Raw genomic sequence first — 19,137 nt, 5'->3', positions numbered from 1 at the left:
TTCCTCAAAAGTTTATATAATCATTGACTAATTTTAAAAGTTTTACTTAGAAGCAAATGGTATCCTAATTATAGAAGATTGTCACTATGACATTGATACAACAGAAGAAAGGTCAACAGACATTGAGTTTCATTAAGTGAAACAATTTGCTAAAGGTCTGTAGCTGATGAGTGATTCACAAACCAGGATTTGAACCTAAATCATCTAACTTCAAATTCATCATCTTTTTATCATCCTAGGATATTATCTATGTGATACAAAAACTGGTCAGTCATGTTGAGGATAAAATGGTCCTATATGTATTCTAATTTTAAAGATGATGAGTATTTAGGCACTCAACCTATTATTGGAATTGTTGAAATCCATATAACACTAAAATTTTCAGAATTAAAGTGGGGAAGAGCTTAGACATAGATCTGACTTTGTGTATTCCAAGAAGATTAATTAGCATAAAACAATTGGATATTTTAATAGTAACCCAAGTAAAATTTAAAGCTACCTATTTTCAAGAATGTCAAAAAATTTTACCAAAACCTATAACTATATTTGCCTATATTAAATGATAATAAGGTAAAAGTTTTTTTATAGCTGAGGCAAGAAGGGTAAATGAATGAAGTCTCATTTTTTCAATTATTCTTGTTGGGTATTAAAGGTCAAAACTGGGGCAGCTAGGTGGTGCAGTGGATAAAGCACGGGCCCTGGAGTCAGGAGTACCTGGGTTCAAATCCGGTCTCAGACACTTAATAATTACCTAGCTATGTGGCCTTGGGCAAGCCACTTAACCTCATTTGCCTTGCAAAAACCTAAAAAACAAAACAAAAGGCCAAAACTGTAGATCTTTGTCTAGATTTGGTCACATTCTTTGGAAGCTAACACTAGAGAAACTGGAAGTAACATAATTTAAAACCAATTTTAGAGAAATCTATATTTTTCTGAAAAAGAATCTAGTTGGACAATTGGATTGAATTTAATAATATGAAATTCATTAGGAATAAATGTAAAGTCTAATTTAGGTTCGAAAATCACATCACAGGAATAGACTGTTAACTAGGGTATCAGATAAATGGACAATTAGAGGTGAATGGTTATATCTGATCAATGTTAGGTTATATCAGATTAATGTCAGTTAAGGATCAACATACTTCAACATGAAATTAGTTACTCTAAATAGTAGCTTTAAAACCTAAACATCAATTTTTGACCATGCTCATTTTTACAGAATAATACAAGGAATCTTCAGGGCATCTAATGTATTTATTTGTAATACCATTTATGTTTAAGCATTGAAAAGATAGTTGTCTCTGAATTAAATGTGAAAAGGTAACTATATATCTGTGTGTGTGTGTGTGTGTGTGTGTGTGTAACATTCTCACTTCACAAAACAAAATAATCATGAATCACAATCATTTATTGACAAGAGTACAAAGAAAACCAATATTTCACTTTGTAAGAGCTAGGGCTCTTGATAATTTCTCAGATGCTCATTCCAAGTATGGTTCCCTGCAAGGCATATGCCTTGAGTTAATTTCTTAAAAATATGCCATGGTGGGTGGGTGAGGGGAAAGGAATAGAAGTTCAGAATAGATAGATAGTAGATAACCTGAAATTCAGTGAGACCATTAGAGAAATGAGCATTACAAAAACCAGACAGCAGAAAAATAGTATATGTACCTTAGGGGAAAAAACTAGAGCGATTTCTCTTCCATTTGTTTGTATCTATAAAATTAGAATTTTTTTTCAGAATTAAGAGGTCTACAACTTTCAGATAAGGAAGCAGTAAGGATGCTTTAAATTTTCTTGCATTGATTGTACTTACAATTTATTTGCAATAGTCTTGCAAATGTTCTGAATGAAAAAGAATTTTTGGAGGGGTTTTTTACAATTCCCATAGAAGAATATAATCAATGAGTTTTTTTCTTTTTCTTTTTTGTTACCATAAAACATCTACCAGGCTTTCTGAAAGGAAATTTCCTAATGGAACATTGTAAAATTTGATCAAATTTTTCCAACTTGTTGAATGCACCTTCTTTTCATGGCTGTTTATAATTGTTCTTCTATTTCTTTGATTTGAGATGACACAACCTTGCCATCTACAACTTCTTCCACAACTGTCTTAATCTTCCTGGTTATCTTTGGGTCTGGATGAGAGATACAAAAGAAGCTTGATTATGCATGTAAATCTATCAATACACATTTCTTTTTGTCTCTGTCTCTCTTTTCTCAGTGTTAGGGAATTCCTGCTATCAAAACTCCTTCCATCAAAACAGATTATCAACAGCTCTTCTGAAATTTATCATGCTGGTATCATTAAACTAGAGCTGGGTGGGATCTCAGGGACCATCTATTCTAATTTTCTCATTTTATGAAATCTATAGATGAGGAAATGGAAGCATTTAACCTCCACTAACCAGGGAGGTTAATGTATCATTCAAGGAAGATTTTGAGCTCAAGACTTCTGACTCTACACCTGGTTCTTTCCACCATGCCAACTGCTTGGGACACTAAGGGGTCTTCAGGATAACATAGTATTTGTCAGAAGTGGGATCTGAACCCAAATTTATTTAACTCTAAGACTGGCTCCTTCATCCACTATGTGTATATCTCCTCTCACCAATTCATGTTATCAAACTTTAACATTATTTTGTACTCCTTTAAAAGATTGGCAGCTAGGTGGCATAGTGTGGGGCCTGGAGTCATGAAGAATCATCCTTCTGAGACCAATTCTGACTTCAGGCACTTAGTAGTTGGTGATTGGGCAAACCAATTAACCCTCTTTGCCTCAGTTTCTTTATCTATCAAATGAGTTGAAGAAGGAAATGGTAAACCACTCTAATGTGCTTGCCAAGTAAACCTCAAATGGGGTAATGCAGAGTTGGACACAACTGAAACGACTCAATAATAACAAAATTCTTTAAAAGAACTTTTAATTTACCATTCCAATTCACCCAGTTAGTTTTATATGATCTTAATTCATATAATTACATGATCTTAATTAGTTGCTACAAAGAACAGCACTTCACTAATCTTGGAAACCTAATCGAATGTACCACCCAATTAATTACTATCCCATCTACATAATGAGAATCCTCAAAACTTCCATCTGTTTCCTAATTAATATAAGGAATCCCAAGTCTGTTGAATCTGTTTACTTATATCTTAATGATGCTGGGAAATGCCCATTTACAAGTAAGCAATGAAAAGATAGTTGTGTTTAAATTAAAGGCAATGTCTGTCTTTCTATTGAGGATTTTAAGTATATATACATAGACAGATTTTATATATATATATATATATATATATACATACATGTATACATGAATGTATATATATATATACATAGTTTATGTGTATATGACTGGTGCATATACCTTTGTGTACATATGTAGACATAAATATAGATACATCTACATAAATATAAATATATATGAATATACATGCACATAATTATCATACAAATCAGAAGTAGATATATTTTAAAGATAGACAATTTCCTTAGTGTAAGTAATCACTTTGCTATTGCAGATTGCAACCCTCTACACCTTAGGAGAAAGTCTTAGAGAGTTACTGTTCCTGAGAAATCCATCCCTTGACAGCTACCCAGGTGATAAACCCTTTCATACCATAGTCCTCTCTGATTAGTTGTAATTGCACTGAGAGATGAGATGACCCATCTCCTAAAGAGATGGTAACTATGTATATATATATATATATATATATATATATATATATATATATATATATATATATATATGTATATATATGTATTCAGAGATTGGCTCAATGAATTCTGGCTTTCTACATCTCAATTCTTGGGAGGAGGCAAGGTAATGGATGCAGCAACCAAGAAGCACAGAGGTAGAGACACAAGGACTGGACCGTAGAGTGATATGGTGTTGCAAAGGTCCTGAAGACCAGAGGACTACAGAGGCTAAAGTCTGCTCCACCTCACATCAGGCAAAAGTCCTAATTGCCCTACTCTAGCTTTGGTGCTAGAATTCAGTGTTACAGGCAATGTGTGTAAAAAGTGAAATGTAGAATAATTACCTTTTTCATCTATGATGTTTAACTGGAAATTCTCAGATCTTTTTGGAGGAAAGAAAAAGAAAAAAAAATAAGTTTAGCCTTATCCACACAAATGTACCCTTCTCTTACCATTTATGTTGGAAATTCAAAATTTAGTGTCTGAGTGTCCACATATGATGTTCCCCTTAGGCCAATCCCAATATTACAAACACATTTTGGTCTGCACTGTAGGATATGCCATATTGGTGAAAAATGATGAACTTTCTTTAAGATAGTGGTTCTGAATTTGGGGGGCACAGACTCATAATAGGTTTTTGCATGTATTTCAGAGAGTCTATGAATCTGAAAGAGTAACCAAATCTCATTTCTTCTTCAATATAATTTGTTTCCTTTTAACCTTATGTTTTTTATTTAGTGCACTTTTAAAAGATATTATTCTGAGGAGTTCCTAGACTTCATTAGACTGCTAAAGGGGTCTGTGGTTTAAGATTATGTTAATTTAGCAACATTTTAAATTGTGTGTGTATGTGTGTCTATGTGAGTGAGAGGGATGGAGACAGTGAAGAGAAGAAAGAAGGAAGAAGAAGAAGAAGAAGAAGAAGAAGAAGAAGAAGAAGAAGAAGAAGAAGAAGAAAGGGGGAACAGAGGGAGGCAGGGGAGGAGGAAAGGGGAGAGGGAGAGAGAAGAAAATGGAGAAGGGGAGAAGGAAGGAGATAGGACAAAGGAGGAGAAGGGGAGAGAGAAAGGGAAAGAGGAAAGGGGGAAAGAGGAGGGGAAAAGTTAGAGGAAGGGGAGGAAGAAGGGAGAGAGAAGATAGAAGGGAAGAAGGAGGAGGGTGAAAGGTGGTAAGGGAAAAGGGAGAAATGGGAAGAGGAAGGAAAAAAAGAAGGACGGATGAGAGGGAGGGCAAAGGGAAAAAGGAAGGAAAGGAGACAATAGGAAGGAGGGAAGGAAAGGAGAGAGAGGGAGAGAGAGCATAACAAAAATCTGTGAAAGGGGCTAGGGAGGGAGGTTATTAGTTTAAATGTTCTTTCAATAGTCCTTCTGCTTTTAGATGCAAAAGTTTCCTTGAAAATGGTTCACATTCAGTTTTACTCAAAGATATACAGGTTTCCTCAAAATTGAGCCTCAAAACTGTTAACCAGTTTGCTGGTTCTGAAAAAAACTATGGCAAGTCAGTGCGAGTCCAGTTCTGGTTTCTCTTCTTTCCCTTTTAGGCTCCACTGCTTCCAGACTGGCCTTTGCTGTAGAGCAGGGAACTGATCCCAGAGGGCAGGGCTCACCCGGCATCCTCGCCCTCCAGCAGGCGCCGATAAGTGGCAATTTCCATCTCCAGGTGGGTCTTGATCCCTAGAAGGACGTTGTATTCCTCGTTTTGTCTTTCTGTGTCAGATCGGACTTGCATCAGCTGAGCCTCTATGGAGCTTATTAATCCTTGAATATGAGCCAGCTGTGCACCGTAACGGGCTTTGGTCTCTTCTAGGGTGCGCTCAACAGCCTCCTTCTACATTCAATGAAAAAATAAAGAATTTAATCCAAGAAGTACGGACATTTTAAGGTTGACAGAGTATTTTCTACACAATAACCCGGTGAAATAGATCGTGCAAGCATCCTTGCTTCCATTTTACAGATGAGCAAACTGAGGCTCCCAAAAAGTTAATTCCCCTGGTCATATTGTTCGAATCCGGATCTCCTGACTTTTGTTAACACTCTTTCCTCTAAACCTTGGGAACCATGGAGGTCTCTGTGGATAGATTTTCTAATCTGTGAACTTGGATGGGAAAAAATCCATCTTTGTATTCACTAACCTCTGAGTCTTAGTACTTCCTTCAATTATGAATGCAGGCAATAAACCTCTGTAGTAAGAGCAGCATCCATCTGTGATTTTGTCATCAATAAAAATCACAAATATTTTCATATCACATTATAGTTTTTGTAAATATCTCAAAATATCATTTATTCCATTATTACTTTGTAGTTACTAGATCCATTCTAGATCACATATGATTGCAGTCTTCCTATCTTTTCTAGACTTCCAAAAGTTCAGTTAAAAAGAGGTCAAAAATTAATTTAAGAAGACTTTAATGATGACTTTTAAAAGTTTAATTTTTTAAAAAAAGTTTATTTTATAAAAAATAAAATTTCTTTAATTGATCAGTAATGGAGTTATCATTAATATTTATTTAAAATAATTTTTAAACCAATATTTCAAATGATAATTGATCATAGTAATAAAAACCATTTTAACTGAAGAAACATGAAGATTCAGGGTACTATGCTAATACAAATTATTAAAAGAATTATTACAGATATTGTACCCATAAGCAATGTTATATTATGTCCTGAGAGAGAGTGGCATAGTTTCTAGAGGGCTTACCTGAGGTGAAGTCTGATTCTTTATTTTTTTTTTAGGTTTTTTTGGTAAGGCAAATGGGGTTAAAGTGGCTTGCCCAAGGCCACACAGCTAGGTAATTATTAAGTGTCTGAGGCCAGATTTAAACTCAGGTACTCCTGACTCCAGGACCGGTGCTCTATCCACCTAGCCGCCCTAATACTATAAATCTTAAATGAATCATTTATGATATGGGGCACAGTGGATAGAACACTGAGATTGGAATTAAGAAGATTCAGCTTCAAATCCAGGCTCAGCCATTTGCCAGTTATATGACCCTGGGCAAGTCACTTAACCCTCACCCATAAAAATGAACAGAAAAAGGAAATGGCAAATCACTCTAGTATCTTTGCTAAGAAAATCTCAAATGGGGTCATGGAGAGTAGGACACAATAAAATAATTGAATATCTATGATGCACATTATCAAATAAATGGGAATTTCACTTCTGGGAGTTTTCAGCAATAATGAAATGGTCAGTTTTAACTCTCCCCAATTATAGTTTATTATATGTCAAACATTGTGTATGCCACATTGGTACATGCATGTGTATATGTAATATATGTATAGATATATATGTATGTTAAAAGATATGAAACCCAGGGCAGTGTAATGGAGTGAGGTCTGGCCTTGGAATCAGAAAATTCTGGGTTTCAAATGCTACCTCTGACATATGTGAGCTGGGTGACTGACTGGTGGGAAGTCCCTTAACTGCCAGGCAACTCTGTCTCTAAGTTATAGATAAGTTGTTGGTCTGCACCAGAGGGAGTTTCTGTACTGAGAGTTACTCACACCAATGACTTAATAGGCTTAGTACAATAACCATGAAAACAGGTCACTAGTATATGCCAGATTATATAATGTTTATTGATAAAATGTCATATATATTTACCATACTGTAGTGGGACTGGAGCTCTATCTCTAAGCTCTGATAGGTGCGTCTCAACTCCGTCACTTGAGTCTCACTGTTCTTTATCTCAGTGGTGCTTATTTGAACCTCTTGTTGCAGACTTTCAATCTAAAAGTAAAAAAAAAAACAGAAATAAAAGAGAAAGTATTTAAGCTGTTTCCTCTTTTGGGGACCAACTGGAAATGTGATCTTTCTTACCCGTTTCTCAAACTGTTCCTTGGCCTCTTGAAGATTCTTCTGTGCCAACATTTCATATTTCTGCCTCATTTCATTCATGATGGTTCCAAGGTCATGACCAGGAGCAGCATCTACTTCCACTGTGACAGTTTTACCCAATTGTCCTTTCAGGTTAGCAATTTCCTAAGAGAAACAGCATCACTATCAATTTTATTGTGAAGTTCATTCTTGTACCTATAGCTAGCTTGAGAATTGGCCTAAAGACCTTTCTACATATGCTTTAAAACTTAAAATGGATCAAAATGACAGAAGCAGAAGCATCATCAATCCTAGTATATTTTCTGTTGTCACATTTCTGTTGGAAAGCTACCTGGTCTAAAAGAGATGACTCTTTTTCTTACCTCCTCATGATTTTTTTTGAGGAAAGTCAATTCTTCACTCAGACTTTCAATTTGCATCTCTAAGTCTGTCTTCTGTAGGGTGAGATTATCAAAGACTTTATTCAATCCCTTGATATCAGCTTCCACGGCCATTCTTAGTCCACACTCATTTTCATATCTATAAGATAATCAGTTGTAAGTAATGACCAGTTGTGGGTGCTGGGGCAAGTTCTTTTTATAAGACAAATGGGAAGGAGAGAGGAGAAGAATATAGTGAAGAGAGATACCAAGGAAAAACTTTCAGACCTTGGGGAACAAGGCTCCCTACAGGGAAGAAATATAGAGCTATTGGCTTATGGGAGACTGTCAAATCAATACCAGAGAAGGAAGAAGGTGGGCAGAGGCTAGAAAGGAGCAAATGAAGGGTGTGCTTTGGGGTGGGGGTAAAGTAGGCCATTTCGTAGCTTCCTATTTTAGTTAATTATTCTTGCTGATGAACTTTGTTGATTCTACCAGCTAAAGGAGTACATGTGATCTCAGCACATTGAACTTTTGGTGACTCTGGGCAAAGACCTACTTGTCTTTTTTTTTTTTAAGATTTTTCAAGGCCATGGGGTTAAGTGGCTTGCCCAAGGCCACACAGCTAGGTAATTATTAAGTGTCTGAGGTCATATTTGAACCCAGGTACTCCTGACTCCAAGGCCAGTGCTCTATTCACTGCACCACCTAGTCGCCCCTTGCCTTTTCTTAATTGAAAAAAAGTCAGTGTTATGCAAAGATCAATTCCTTCTTTGGCTATTATCTTTTTGATTTGGCTATAAAGCAATGAGGTTTGTTTTTTGAAGCTCCACTGTATCTGCATGGCTGAATGGATAGAAGGTTGTGACTGAAGACAGGAAGACCTGGGTTTGGGTTCAAATGTGACCTTGATCATTAAGAATTTAAGCGAGACTACCCTCTGCCAGAAATGCTATAAAAGGACTTGTTTGCAGTAGGGAGAGATTGGACTAGAAAAGGTTTAAGGACACTTCTAACTCACATTGTATGATTGATTCTCAGATAAACAGTTGTGTGAAAATTTGTGGAACCGGAAAGAATGACTAAAACAGATGCTATCCTATGTTCTCATAAGGAGGCTCAGTTGTTCATTGAAAATTAATTCTTGGGACAGCTAGGTGGTACAGAGAATAGAGTACCAGCTATGGAATCAAGAGAATTCTGTTAAAATCCAGGTTCAGACACTTATTAGTTGTGTAACCCTGGGCAAGTCACTTAACCCCAAATGCTTCACCCTTCCCCAAATTAATTCTTTAGAGATTTTTCACAGTTGTGGTCAGACATACTTCACTTTGAAATCATCAGCGGCCAGTTTACTATTATCAAGCTGCAGGATATAACGGGCATTGGAGATCTGGGCAGCCTTAATCTGGAAGAAAAGTTGAGAGGGAAATAGACAACTGATCAGAAGCTTCCAATAGTTAAATTAATTAAAAAATGCAATTACCTTAAATTAGAGTCTGATATTTTTGAGGCAATAATCACATCAAGTATTTTTAAAATACAGGTGAAAGGAATTACAAATAGCAGTGTTGCTCAAGTAGATAGTTAACCTCAAAGCTAGAAAGATCTTGGGCAAGTCACTTACCTTTCAGTGCTTTAAGCAACTTTCTAAGACTTTTAAATTGTAGAGAAGGAGCTGGCCTGTTAAAAGGGAATTTCCTCATCCTAACCCAAGGAAATAATATTTTCAGTCTCTATCCCCCATCCTTGAAGGTCAAACCTAGAGCTATTGCACTATATATATCTCTTTTAAGCCACTTAAAAAATTCCATTGGCTCCCATTTACTTTCAGAATCAAGCATAAACTTCTCTAACATTTAAAACTCCTGACAACCTGACTTGTTATTAACTTTCCAATCTTTCCTTGCCTTATTGACCTTCATGCATGTTAGAATCCAGCCATGCTAGTCCTCAGCAGTCCTTCCAGCATGGCAGGTCATTGACATCTTGAATGGTTTTGCAATGATCTCCCTTCCTACCTCTGCATTTCTGCCTTCTAGTTTCTCTTTCTTCTTTAAGACAATAGAAGTCCTACCTTCTATAGAAAGCCTGTTCCTATCCCTCTAGCCATAAGGATATCCTACTGTACATTGGTAGTTTTTTACATGTTGTCTTATATTATAATGGAAAGCACTTAAGGTCAGAGATTGTCTTCCTATTTAGCCCTCAGTGCTTAGCATAATATCTGCCACATAGTAGTTACTTAATAAAAAATTTAAAATAATTTTTTAAAAATTTAATTAAAAGTAAAAATAAAAAAATTAAAACTTGATGACTGACTTTGGTCCAAACCTGTGATTTCATTGCCCATGGGGATGTAATATTAAAAACTCATTAAGACTTGTCTGGGGGTTGTGACAAGCCCATGTACACAATGTTAATGTAAATCAGAGGTAGACTTGGAACCCAGATAGATAATGAGGCTATTCCACCATCCAGGACATCTCTATCCATAATAGTTGGAGATGTAGTATGGAGAGACCTGGGCTCAAGTTTTCTTAACCAGGATATAAATTCCCTATGTGATCATGGACTTGTGCCTAATGATATTCCTTTCAGGTAGCAGGCCCTCAATGAATGCATGCTGGACAAATAAGGAACTTAACTTCTCAGTGATCCCTGGCTAATCTAAGACCATGTATTATAGAAGAACTGCTGAACTGCTTTGGTAGAGGGAGTTTCCACAAACTAATGAAATTTTTGGTCTGGACTACTGCCCCCCCTAAAAAAATAGATATTTCTATAGTTCTATACACAATTCTTTGTTTCTATTTGTATATATAAAAAAACATACATAATTTTAAGCTGTTAAATTCTCTTAGACTTCTGGGACATTACACATATGGACACATATATAAATATGCATATTTTTCTTCACCATTACTTGCCACCCATTATCTATATCTATCAATTAGTCAGACCTGCCTATGTATCTCCATCTCCTCTCCTTTCCTCCCCTTCCCTCCCCTCCCCCCCTCCCCTCCCCTCTATCCATCTATCTACCTTTATATCTTCCTCTTTTCTTATCTACCTATCTGCAATAGTATCTTATTCATTCCTCTCAACTTCCCTGGTGGTTGGGATTGGGACAGAGAAAGGGCTTGTGATTGAATTGTCATGGGAAACTTCTTGGAAAGGAGATTCCCTCCTCCAATCATATTGGCAACCTTCTCTTCAACTTAGAATCTTATTTAGTTGCCTAGAGCATTGACATGTTAGGACTGGAACATAAGTCTTACTGACTTTGAGGGCAAACTGCCACTCCAAAGTAAAATGATGACCCCCATTTTATAGAGGGTCAAAGAGATCTCATAGTATGATAATCTTAAGGAGGAACCTTAAGGAGCACCTAATTCCTCTCTCTCTCTCTCTCTCTCTCTCTCTCTCTCTCTCTCTCTCTCTCTCTCTCTCTCTCTTGCCCCCATTTATATAGTCGTACCTTCAATGACATATAATTCAACCTCTTTATTTTATAAGTAAAGATACGAAGGAGAAGTCAAATTGCCCAGAGTCACATTGCTGGTAAATGCCCAATCCAGAATTTCAATCCAGGTCTTTTGACTCCAAATCCAGTACTTTTTGAATGTGACACCACCACCAGCAGCAGCATTATCTATGCCCCTCACTAATTGGGATTGACTTTAGAGAACAGCTCTTTCAAATTGTCTTTGTTAATGTTTTAAAAATATCATTACAACTAACATTCAATCATTGCTTTACAGTATATGAAGGTATCCTTATAGGATCTCATTTACTTTCCCCAAAGTTAAGAGTTAACTTAGAAATTCATTCAGATAATTATATGGAAAGAGGAGTTTGGGTGAAAGGGATGGTTTTCCAGATTCTGATTGTTTTAATAAAGTTAGGTTTTCAGAAGCCTAGACATGATGGAGAAAAAAATTAGAACATCTTTTGCCTGCTATGGGAGGAGTTTTGGGTCCCCATCATGGCTCTCCTAGGAACTTTTTATTATAGTTGGGCCAAGTGGTTCAACTAGCTGCTCTCAGATATAGCTTTAGAGAAGTGGACTCACTGATAAATAAACTTTCCTTTAAGTGTCAATTATTGCTAAAATGGAAAAGATAATGAAAGAGAACTTTCCAAAGATAAAGGCTCCCTATCAGAATCATAAACTTTCTGTTAAGGTCAAAGTCTATTTAGGGCTTGGAACTGATAGAAGAGAGAGCCCCACCTTTCCTGTGTATCTTAGCTTTTATGGATGGGACTTGGAAGCATCATAAATGAAAAAAATACTGCCTCAATAGTCAACAGATTGAAGTTACAGACTTGATTTTGCTGCTGCCTTGCTTATGTAAACCTTTGAAAAGTTACCTTTACTGGATCCCAGTTTTATTATTTGAAAAATTAGGATGGAAAATGATGCTTCTGAGGGTCCATCTATCACTAAGGTTGAAATCTTAGGATTGGCAAAAAAAATAAGAATAGAGAGATTACAATGTTGATTTACAGTAATAACACTTCATGTTTATCTAGCCCTTTGCCCCACAATAAGCCAATAAATTTGGCAGTAGTTTGTCTTTGTTTTATTGATAAGGGAGCTAGAGTTCAGAGAAGGTAAAAGGTTTGTTGATATTCACAAGGTCAGTAAGTGTTTAATGTAATATTTGAACCTGGGTCTCAGGCTCCATACATTTTAAGTCACTGTCACCCAATTAGTTCCACTGAAAAAAAAACTAGTAATGGTGATAGGAAAGGATAATAGACTTAAAATAAATTTAGACATTTTTGAATCTTCTTCCAAGGATGGCTAACCATTTTCCATTGCATTCTCACTACTCATATTTGGGCAATATCTTGTTATTCAATATATTGAATCCCAATATATTGGTATTCATTTATATAAATATTCAGTATATGTTGGTGTTCATCTATATATATTCAATATATAGGTATTCATCTATATAGGGATTCAATATATACTGGTGTTTATCTATAAGGTTTCTGAGAATGAAGGAAATCTATGAAATTATTGGGGAAAAACTTTATGAACAAGGTAATTAAGAGGCAGCTATTATTACATTTCTCAAAATTCAGATCCACAAAAGATGACTATCCTATCCATTTTGGACTGAAACTGTAGCCAGGTAAGAACATACAAAATAAGGAAATAATTATAGATTGAATTTAAATCATCATTATCAGAGATAACACAGGAAAGAGCATGGAGCAGTAGAAAGCAGGAGGATTCAGGTGTTCAAGACCTTGGGTTCAGTTCCTATCTTTCATACTTCCTCTGTCACCTAGGACAAGCCATTCTTTGTACCTTAATGATGAGGTCCCTTACAGTTGTAAATCTGTGAATCTTGTGAGGTCCACCTTATTGCCCTCCATCTTTATCTCTAAGAAATCCCATAAATTGGATTTGCCTTAAGAATTCTTCTCCCTGCTCTCCCCCTCCCACCTTCAAGGGTCAGCTAGGTGGCATGGTAGATAAAGTGCTGGTCCTGGAGTCAGGGAGACATGAGCTCAAATATAGCCTCAGATACTTACTGGCTATGTGATCCTGGGCAAGTCACTTAGCCCCATTCATTGCTTCCAAAAAAAAAGTCACCTAGCATCTCTCACCTGATTCCGGAGATCTTCAATTGTTTTGAAATACGCACTGTAGTCTCGGGTCATGGTAGGAGAATTCTTCTCATGCCATTGCCTGATCTGGAATTCCAGTTGGGAGTTGGCTTGTTCCAGAGATCGTACCTTTTCCAGGTAGCTGGCTAGACGGTCATTTAGATTCTGCATTGTGCTTTTTTCATTGCCAACTGAGAAGTCTTCACTGAGTCTACCTCCATAGCTAATCACAGAGCTGGTGCTTGAAATCCGGGTTCCCAGACCTCCAGCCCCACCATAGACACTGGGAGAATAGAACCCTTGCTTTGTCCCCTTCCTAAGACTGGCCCCACTCATGCTGAGACTACTCATGCCAGAGGAGCTGCTGCTTCTTTGGAAACTTTTGCGAGAGAAATCCATGATTGGGTTTAAGGACAGAACACTGGACTCTTCAGTGCTTACAGCTGGTGGAGTGAGATCTGCCTCCTGGGAGAGAGGACTTTTATAGACTGGATGGACTGCCTCTGGGGACACTCAGCCTTCCTGTTCTTTATAGGTAAGTCAGAGATAACTACAGTCACTTCCCTTGGGGGTGGGGATAGGGGGGTGATTTTTTTTAAACAATAGTAATAGGCATAAACCATTTACTGAATGATGTGATTCTTCCACCTGCCTTGGTAGAGTTTTCACTCCTCTGTATATAAGGCATATTTGCCATCCTCATGAATAGTTTAACATTTAAAAAGTCAGACCTTTAAATGGAGTGCTTCATGGTTGTAGACCATTATTAATATTATAATAATGAGATTTTGATCCCCATGTGTAAAGATAGGTTGAAAAAGTATAGAGTTTGTCTCACTTGCCTAGGAAAATAGGAAGCTGCTTTGTTCTCTTTTGATTCCATCATGGGCTAGATTTCTTTCAACTAAATACATACATACATACATACATACATATATATATATATATATATATAATGTGAAAAGATAATTCATATATAACACTTCATAAACTTATCACAAATTTGACACTCTTTATTTCTGCTCCCACCTGGGATTTCATTTTAGTCAATCAACAAACATTTTAAGTGCTTTCAATCACTGAACTAAATGCTGGGGAAATAAAGGCAAAAAAGTTCAAGGCAATAGTACCACTCAACACTGTCCCTCCATGGCCCCTCAGACCCAACAAAACAAAACAATTCAAAGAGAGCTCAGGTATAAACCATCTTTACTTATCTTCTTTCCCATGTCACTCAACTAGAAAGTCTAATATATAACATTTTTTATGTAGGACTTGTGCTTTCATCGATACAAGAAACTCACAAGGAAGAACTTTTCTCTACCAAAGCAGGTCGATGTCTGAGTCATTTATCTTCTCAGAGAATTCTTTTTTTTCTTTGTTTTGTTTTTTTTACCAGGCAATGATGAGGTTAAGTGACTTGATCAAGGTCACACAGCTAGGTAATTATTAAGTGTCTGAGGTTGGATTTGAACTCAGTTTCTCCTGATTCCAGGGCCAGTGCTCTATCCACTGAACCACCTAGCTTCCCCCCCCCAATAGAGAATTCTTGAACCCATTGAAAGATTAAATAACTTGTTGATGGTGATTCAGGATATCATATTGCCTCAGTATGTATTTTGTTGATCAGTTTTTTTTTCCAGTTGAATCTGACTCTTTGTAACCCCATTTGAGGTTTTCTTGTTAAAGATTCTGAAGTAGTTTGGCATTTCTTTCTCCAGTTCATTTTACAGATGAGGAAACTGAGGAAAACAATGGTTAAGTGACTTGTCTAGGGTCACAAAGCTAGGAAGTATTTGAAGCTGGATTTGAACTCAGGAAGATAAGTCTACATGACTCCAGGCAGACAGGAATTTTTTTTTAACAATGGTAACAGGTACAAACCATTCATTCAATGATGTGACCCTTGTCCCTGCATTGGCAGAGTTTTCACTCCTCTGGACAAATAAGGTATATCTATATATCCACAGTGCCATCAGTGTATCTTTACTAAAAAAAATAGAAATATTGAGACTTCCTCAGCAGTGACTCATTGCTTGATTAAAAGAGCCACCATCTTCTCAGATACATCTATGATATTAGTGTCTTGAATTCAAGCACTTATTTTTCCCAAGAAAACCACTCCTCCTATTTTTAAAATTCATAATGATCTCTATTTGAAGAGAATGTGGATATTTATCCTAGAGAAAAGATGTCTTGTTTGGGGAGGGATGGAATATAATAGTTGTCTTCAGACTTTTGAAGGACTGGACATTCAGAGGTATTAGATCTTTTTTTAATTTACAAGGAGTAAAATTAGGGACTATGAAGAGAAATTAATAGAAGCAATTTAATCTTTATATAAGAAAATATTTCTTAGCATTTTGAACTAATTCAACTGGTCTGCTTTCACTTGACATTTTTAAGAAAAGGTGAAATGACTACTTATCACTTAGGTTCTATAAAGATTCTGGTTCAGGTATAGGTTAGACTATATATCTCTTGTGATCCATTTCAGCATGCAATATTGGTCTTTGAGGGATGAATGTTCTGATTAGCCTGAGGAGAATCATTGGGCAGCAGGAACTGCTTTATCCTTGATTAGGTGTTCATCTGTTCCTCTGCTCACTGTAGCAGGGTATCATGGCTCCATAGCCAAGTTGGGAAAGGTCCTCTTCCCAAACTCTGCTGTCTTCACAAGGAAGTCAAACTTGTTCAACTCAGCAGAGCTAATATAATATCTCTGATGTACAGATGTACATTCACATCCTCCATAAACAAGTATTTGAAAGGAGGCTTCAGCAAAATCTCTGCATTGATCTTGATCCCAAAGGGGAGAGCCTTTGCTTGTCCAGTCTTATTTACTCTAGGACCCAGACCCTTAGCCTCCAATTAGGAATCAATGTGAACAAAAGATGAAGACCTTGACTACCTAGTCCTCCATGATTCTCTCACATGTCAGCCTTGGAGCCACATAGTTCAATCCACTTTCCCAGGATCCCTATCACCCAGGGTATCCATTATCACTTAATTAATGACTACTAAAGTACAACTAAAGTTGTACATTTCTGTCTTGTATTGGGCAGAGTTATTCATGAAGCAGACAAAATAGCAATATTAGGAGTCTGGTCTTTGTACTTAGAGGTAGAGTATTGGGGGTTGAACTAGCGGTCTTAATCTTTGAAGGAATCATTAGTGAAAGGTACTAAAATCTGATGAAGCAAGGTGAACACAATCTTGAATGTACTATTTTCATTTAACCACAGAAGTATCCTGCAAGTGCCCCCTTGTATGAGGGCCCATCTTACTTCATTCAACTCCAAATATGCAATTCTGGATAAAGGAAAATCATATGACTCACCATTCACTCAGTAGCAATAAAAGAATTCATTAGCAGGAAAATTACTGCTTTTCAAAAGTTATATTATAGATGAATGCTTCAAGTATTTGTTGTTCTTGAAGCCTAATGACTTAAAAAACAAAACATGGTCACCCTTAGGTGCTTGCTAAAGGCTCCACTTGGTCTGAAATTTATGATAGATAGTAAGATAGACTCCATTGGAATACACCCTCAACAATCATTGTTCAAATGAGTCAGTGAGTTGTGATTTTAACTTTTCATTTAATCTAAGAAATGTCCCTCTACCTGAAGAGACTTCTGTGGAAGACATCATGAATGAGGGAGTTAGGCTTATGATAACTTAGAGGCTTTCTTATCATTTGTGAGTATTCTAAATTATTATCCTGCCTCTCACTCTTATTCATTCCCCTTTTAGCCCCAATCTCAGTAGATTTCCCATATTCCCTAATGAAATCTCTGGGATACTCTTTTGCCAAGTAGTTTTTGTGCCTTTTGGATTGGAATGGATTTGCTGTTATTTAATAGCAAACCATACCTTGAGAATTCTACTAATATTATGTCCACTTCTGGACCAGACCCCAAACTCCTACATTTCCTGGTTCCTTAGACACCAATCTGTTTAAATATTTACTTAATTTCCAGATAGATAAAGCAGCAGTTATTCAGAGTTACATTTTGAACTTTAGGGTAGACTTTGCTATTCATGTTAATGATTAATGTCAAATATAGTAGTAAAATTATAAGCAGGCTAGATTAAAATCTCTTATTTTCTTTGTGCTTTTCATTGCTTGCTTTAAAATAAGTTGGTTCTTATGAATTGTGATGGGCTTGGGTGAGAGGGCTGTCCTCCCCTACTTTGATAGTGAACTACTCTTTTCTCATTCATTGAAAAGAATGACACAAGGAGATCTGATTGAAATTTATTGAGGAAGTCATTCACCCACTTTCAGACCTACCCTAATATGCTTTCCTCTAGTTGTTCTCTTTTCAATGTAGAGACTACTCTAGGAATTCAAAATGGCACCATTCAAATTTACAATCAGCCATGACTTCATGCCCACCTGATTCTTGAATTATTTCATGGGCAAGGCACAAGGTTCTAATTTATACTTTACCTCACCTCTCAGCAATAGAAGAAAGAGGCCTACAGTGTTTCTACAATGACCACAAATTTCCTTTCTCCCCTAGTTCTCTCAGGCAAACTCAACACTTTTTGGATCTATAATCCCAAACTTTCAAGGATCCATAAACTGTCAAATTGACAGGATTCATTGCAGACACAAACACTTGGACTCATTCTCTCAGCACTCTCCAATTTCTTTCTCTGACTCACACTGTTTATTATAAGTATGATACTAGTTCTTGGTCCATAGTCCATATCCATGAGGGTCATTTCCTAGTAATCACATATTAATAGTCATCAACAAACATAAGGAGAGGGATAGAGATTAGATTTGTGATTTCATTGATATGGAGTTCTTCCTGGCAAGTAAACGCCCTCTACCAAAGCACATTACTACCTTCTCTGAAATGTAAAAGCTTAAGGAGTTGTCTAGGATGCTATGTGACTCACCAAGAAGTATATCACCTATTCTACTAAATACCAGAACCAGGAGAATATATTTTTTAAAAAAAGATTTTATTTATTTTGAGTTTTACAATTCCCCCCTAATCTTACTTCCCTCCCCCCACACCCAACAGAAGGCAATTTGCCAGTCTTTACATTGTTTCCATGGTATACATTGATCCAAATTGAATTTGATGAGAGAGAAATCATATCCTTAAGGAAGAAACATGGAGTATAAGAGATAGTGAGATCAGACAATAATATATCAGTTTTTTTCTAAATTAAAGTTAATAGTTCTTGGTCTTTATTCAAACTCCACAGTTCTTTATCTGGATACAGATGGTATTCTCCATTGCAGACAGCCTCAAATTGTCCCTGATAGTTGCACTGATGGAATGGGCGAGTCCATCAAGGTTGATCATTGCCCTCATGTTGCTGTTAGTGTATACAGTATTTTTCTGGTTCTACTCATTTCACTGAGTATCAGTTCATGCAAATCCCTCCATGTTTCTCTGAATTCCCATCCCTCACCAGGAGAATATCTTGATAGGTCCTTTATAAAATAGTCTAGGAGAAAATCAAGAATTACCAATTACCTCAAACCCTCTTTCACCTTACACAAAACAACTTCCCTTTCACACTTATCAGTGGGGTTGAATTTACCATTACTGGGAGCACTGTCTTCCCTGGTTTTACATAACAG

At 36.6% G+C, this 19,137-nt stretch overlaps 1 protein-coding gene across 1 annotated transcript; it reads right to left on the bottom strand.

Moving 5' to 3' along the window:
- Positions 1–1,425: 1,425 nt before the first annotated feature.
- KRT20 (keratin 20) lies at positions 1,426–13,991 on the bottom strand. Its single transcript, XM_074220567.1, has 8 exons — positions 13,528–13,991; positions 9,225–9,307; positions 7,903–8,059; positions 7,523–7,684; positions 7,307–7,432; positions 5,307–5,527; positions 4,045–4,082; positions 1,426–2,138 (listed from the first exon to the last, which is right to left on the bottom strand). The coding sequence occupies exons 1-8, from the start codon at positions 13,924–13,926 to the stop codon at positions 2,041–2,043; spliced, it is 1,284 nt and encodes a 427-aa protein (XP_074076668.1). The 5' UTR covers positions 13,927–13,991; the 3' UTR covers positions 1,426–2,040.
- Positions 13,992–19,137: the final 5,146 nt, after the last annotated feature.

The sequence above is a fragment of the Macrotis lagotis genome, chromosome 2 (genome assembly GCF_037893015.1).
Source record: "Macrotis lagotis isolate mMagLag1 chromosome 2, bilby.v1.9.chrom.fasta, whole genome shotgun sequence".
Classification (NCBI taxonomy): domain Eukaryota; kingdom Metazoa; phylum Chordata; class Mammalia; order Peramelemorphia; family Peramelidae; genus Macrotis; species Macrotis lagotis.
Note: the sequence above shows the minus strand (reverse complement) of the source record. Positions and strands in the feature narration are given on the sequence as shown.

Coding starts and splice junctions, on each gene's coding strand:
- KRT20 (XM_074220567.1), bottom strand. CDS start 13,926: ATGGATTTCTCTCGCAAAAGTTTCCAAAGAAGCAGCAGCTCCTCTGGC. Junction 8,060..9,224: donor GCTGATGATTTCAAAGTGAA/GTATGTCTGACC, acceptor ATTATCTTATAG/ATATGAAAATGAGTGTGGAC. Junction 5,528..7,306: donor TCCAGTCCCACTACAGTATG/GTAAATATATAT, acceptor CATTGAATGTAG/AAGGAGGCTGTTGAGCGCAC.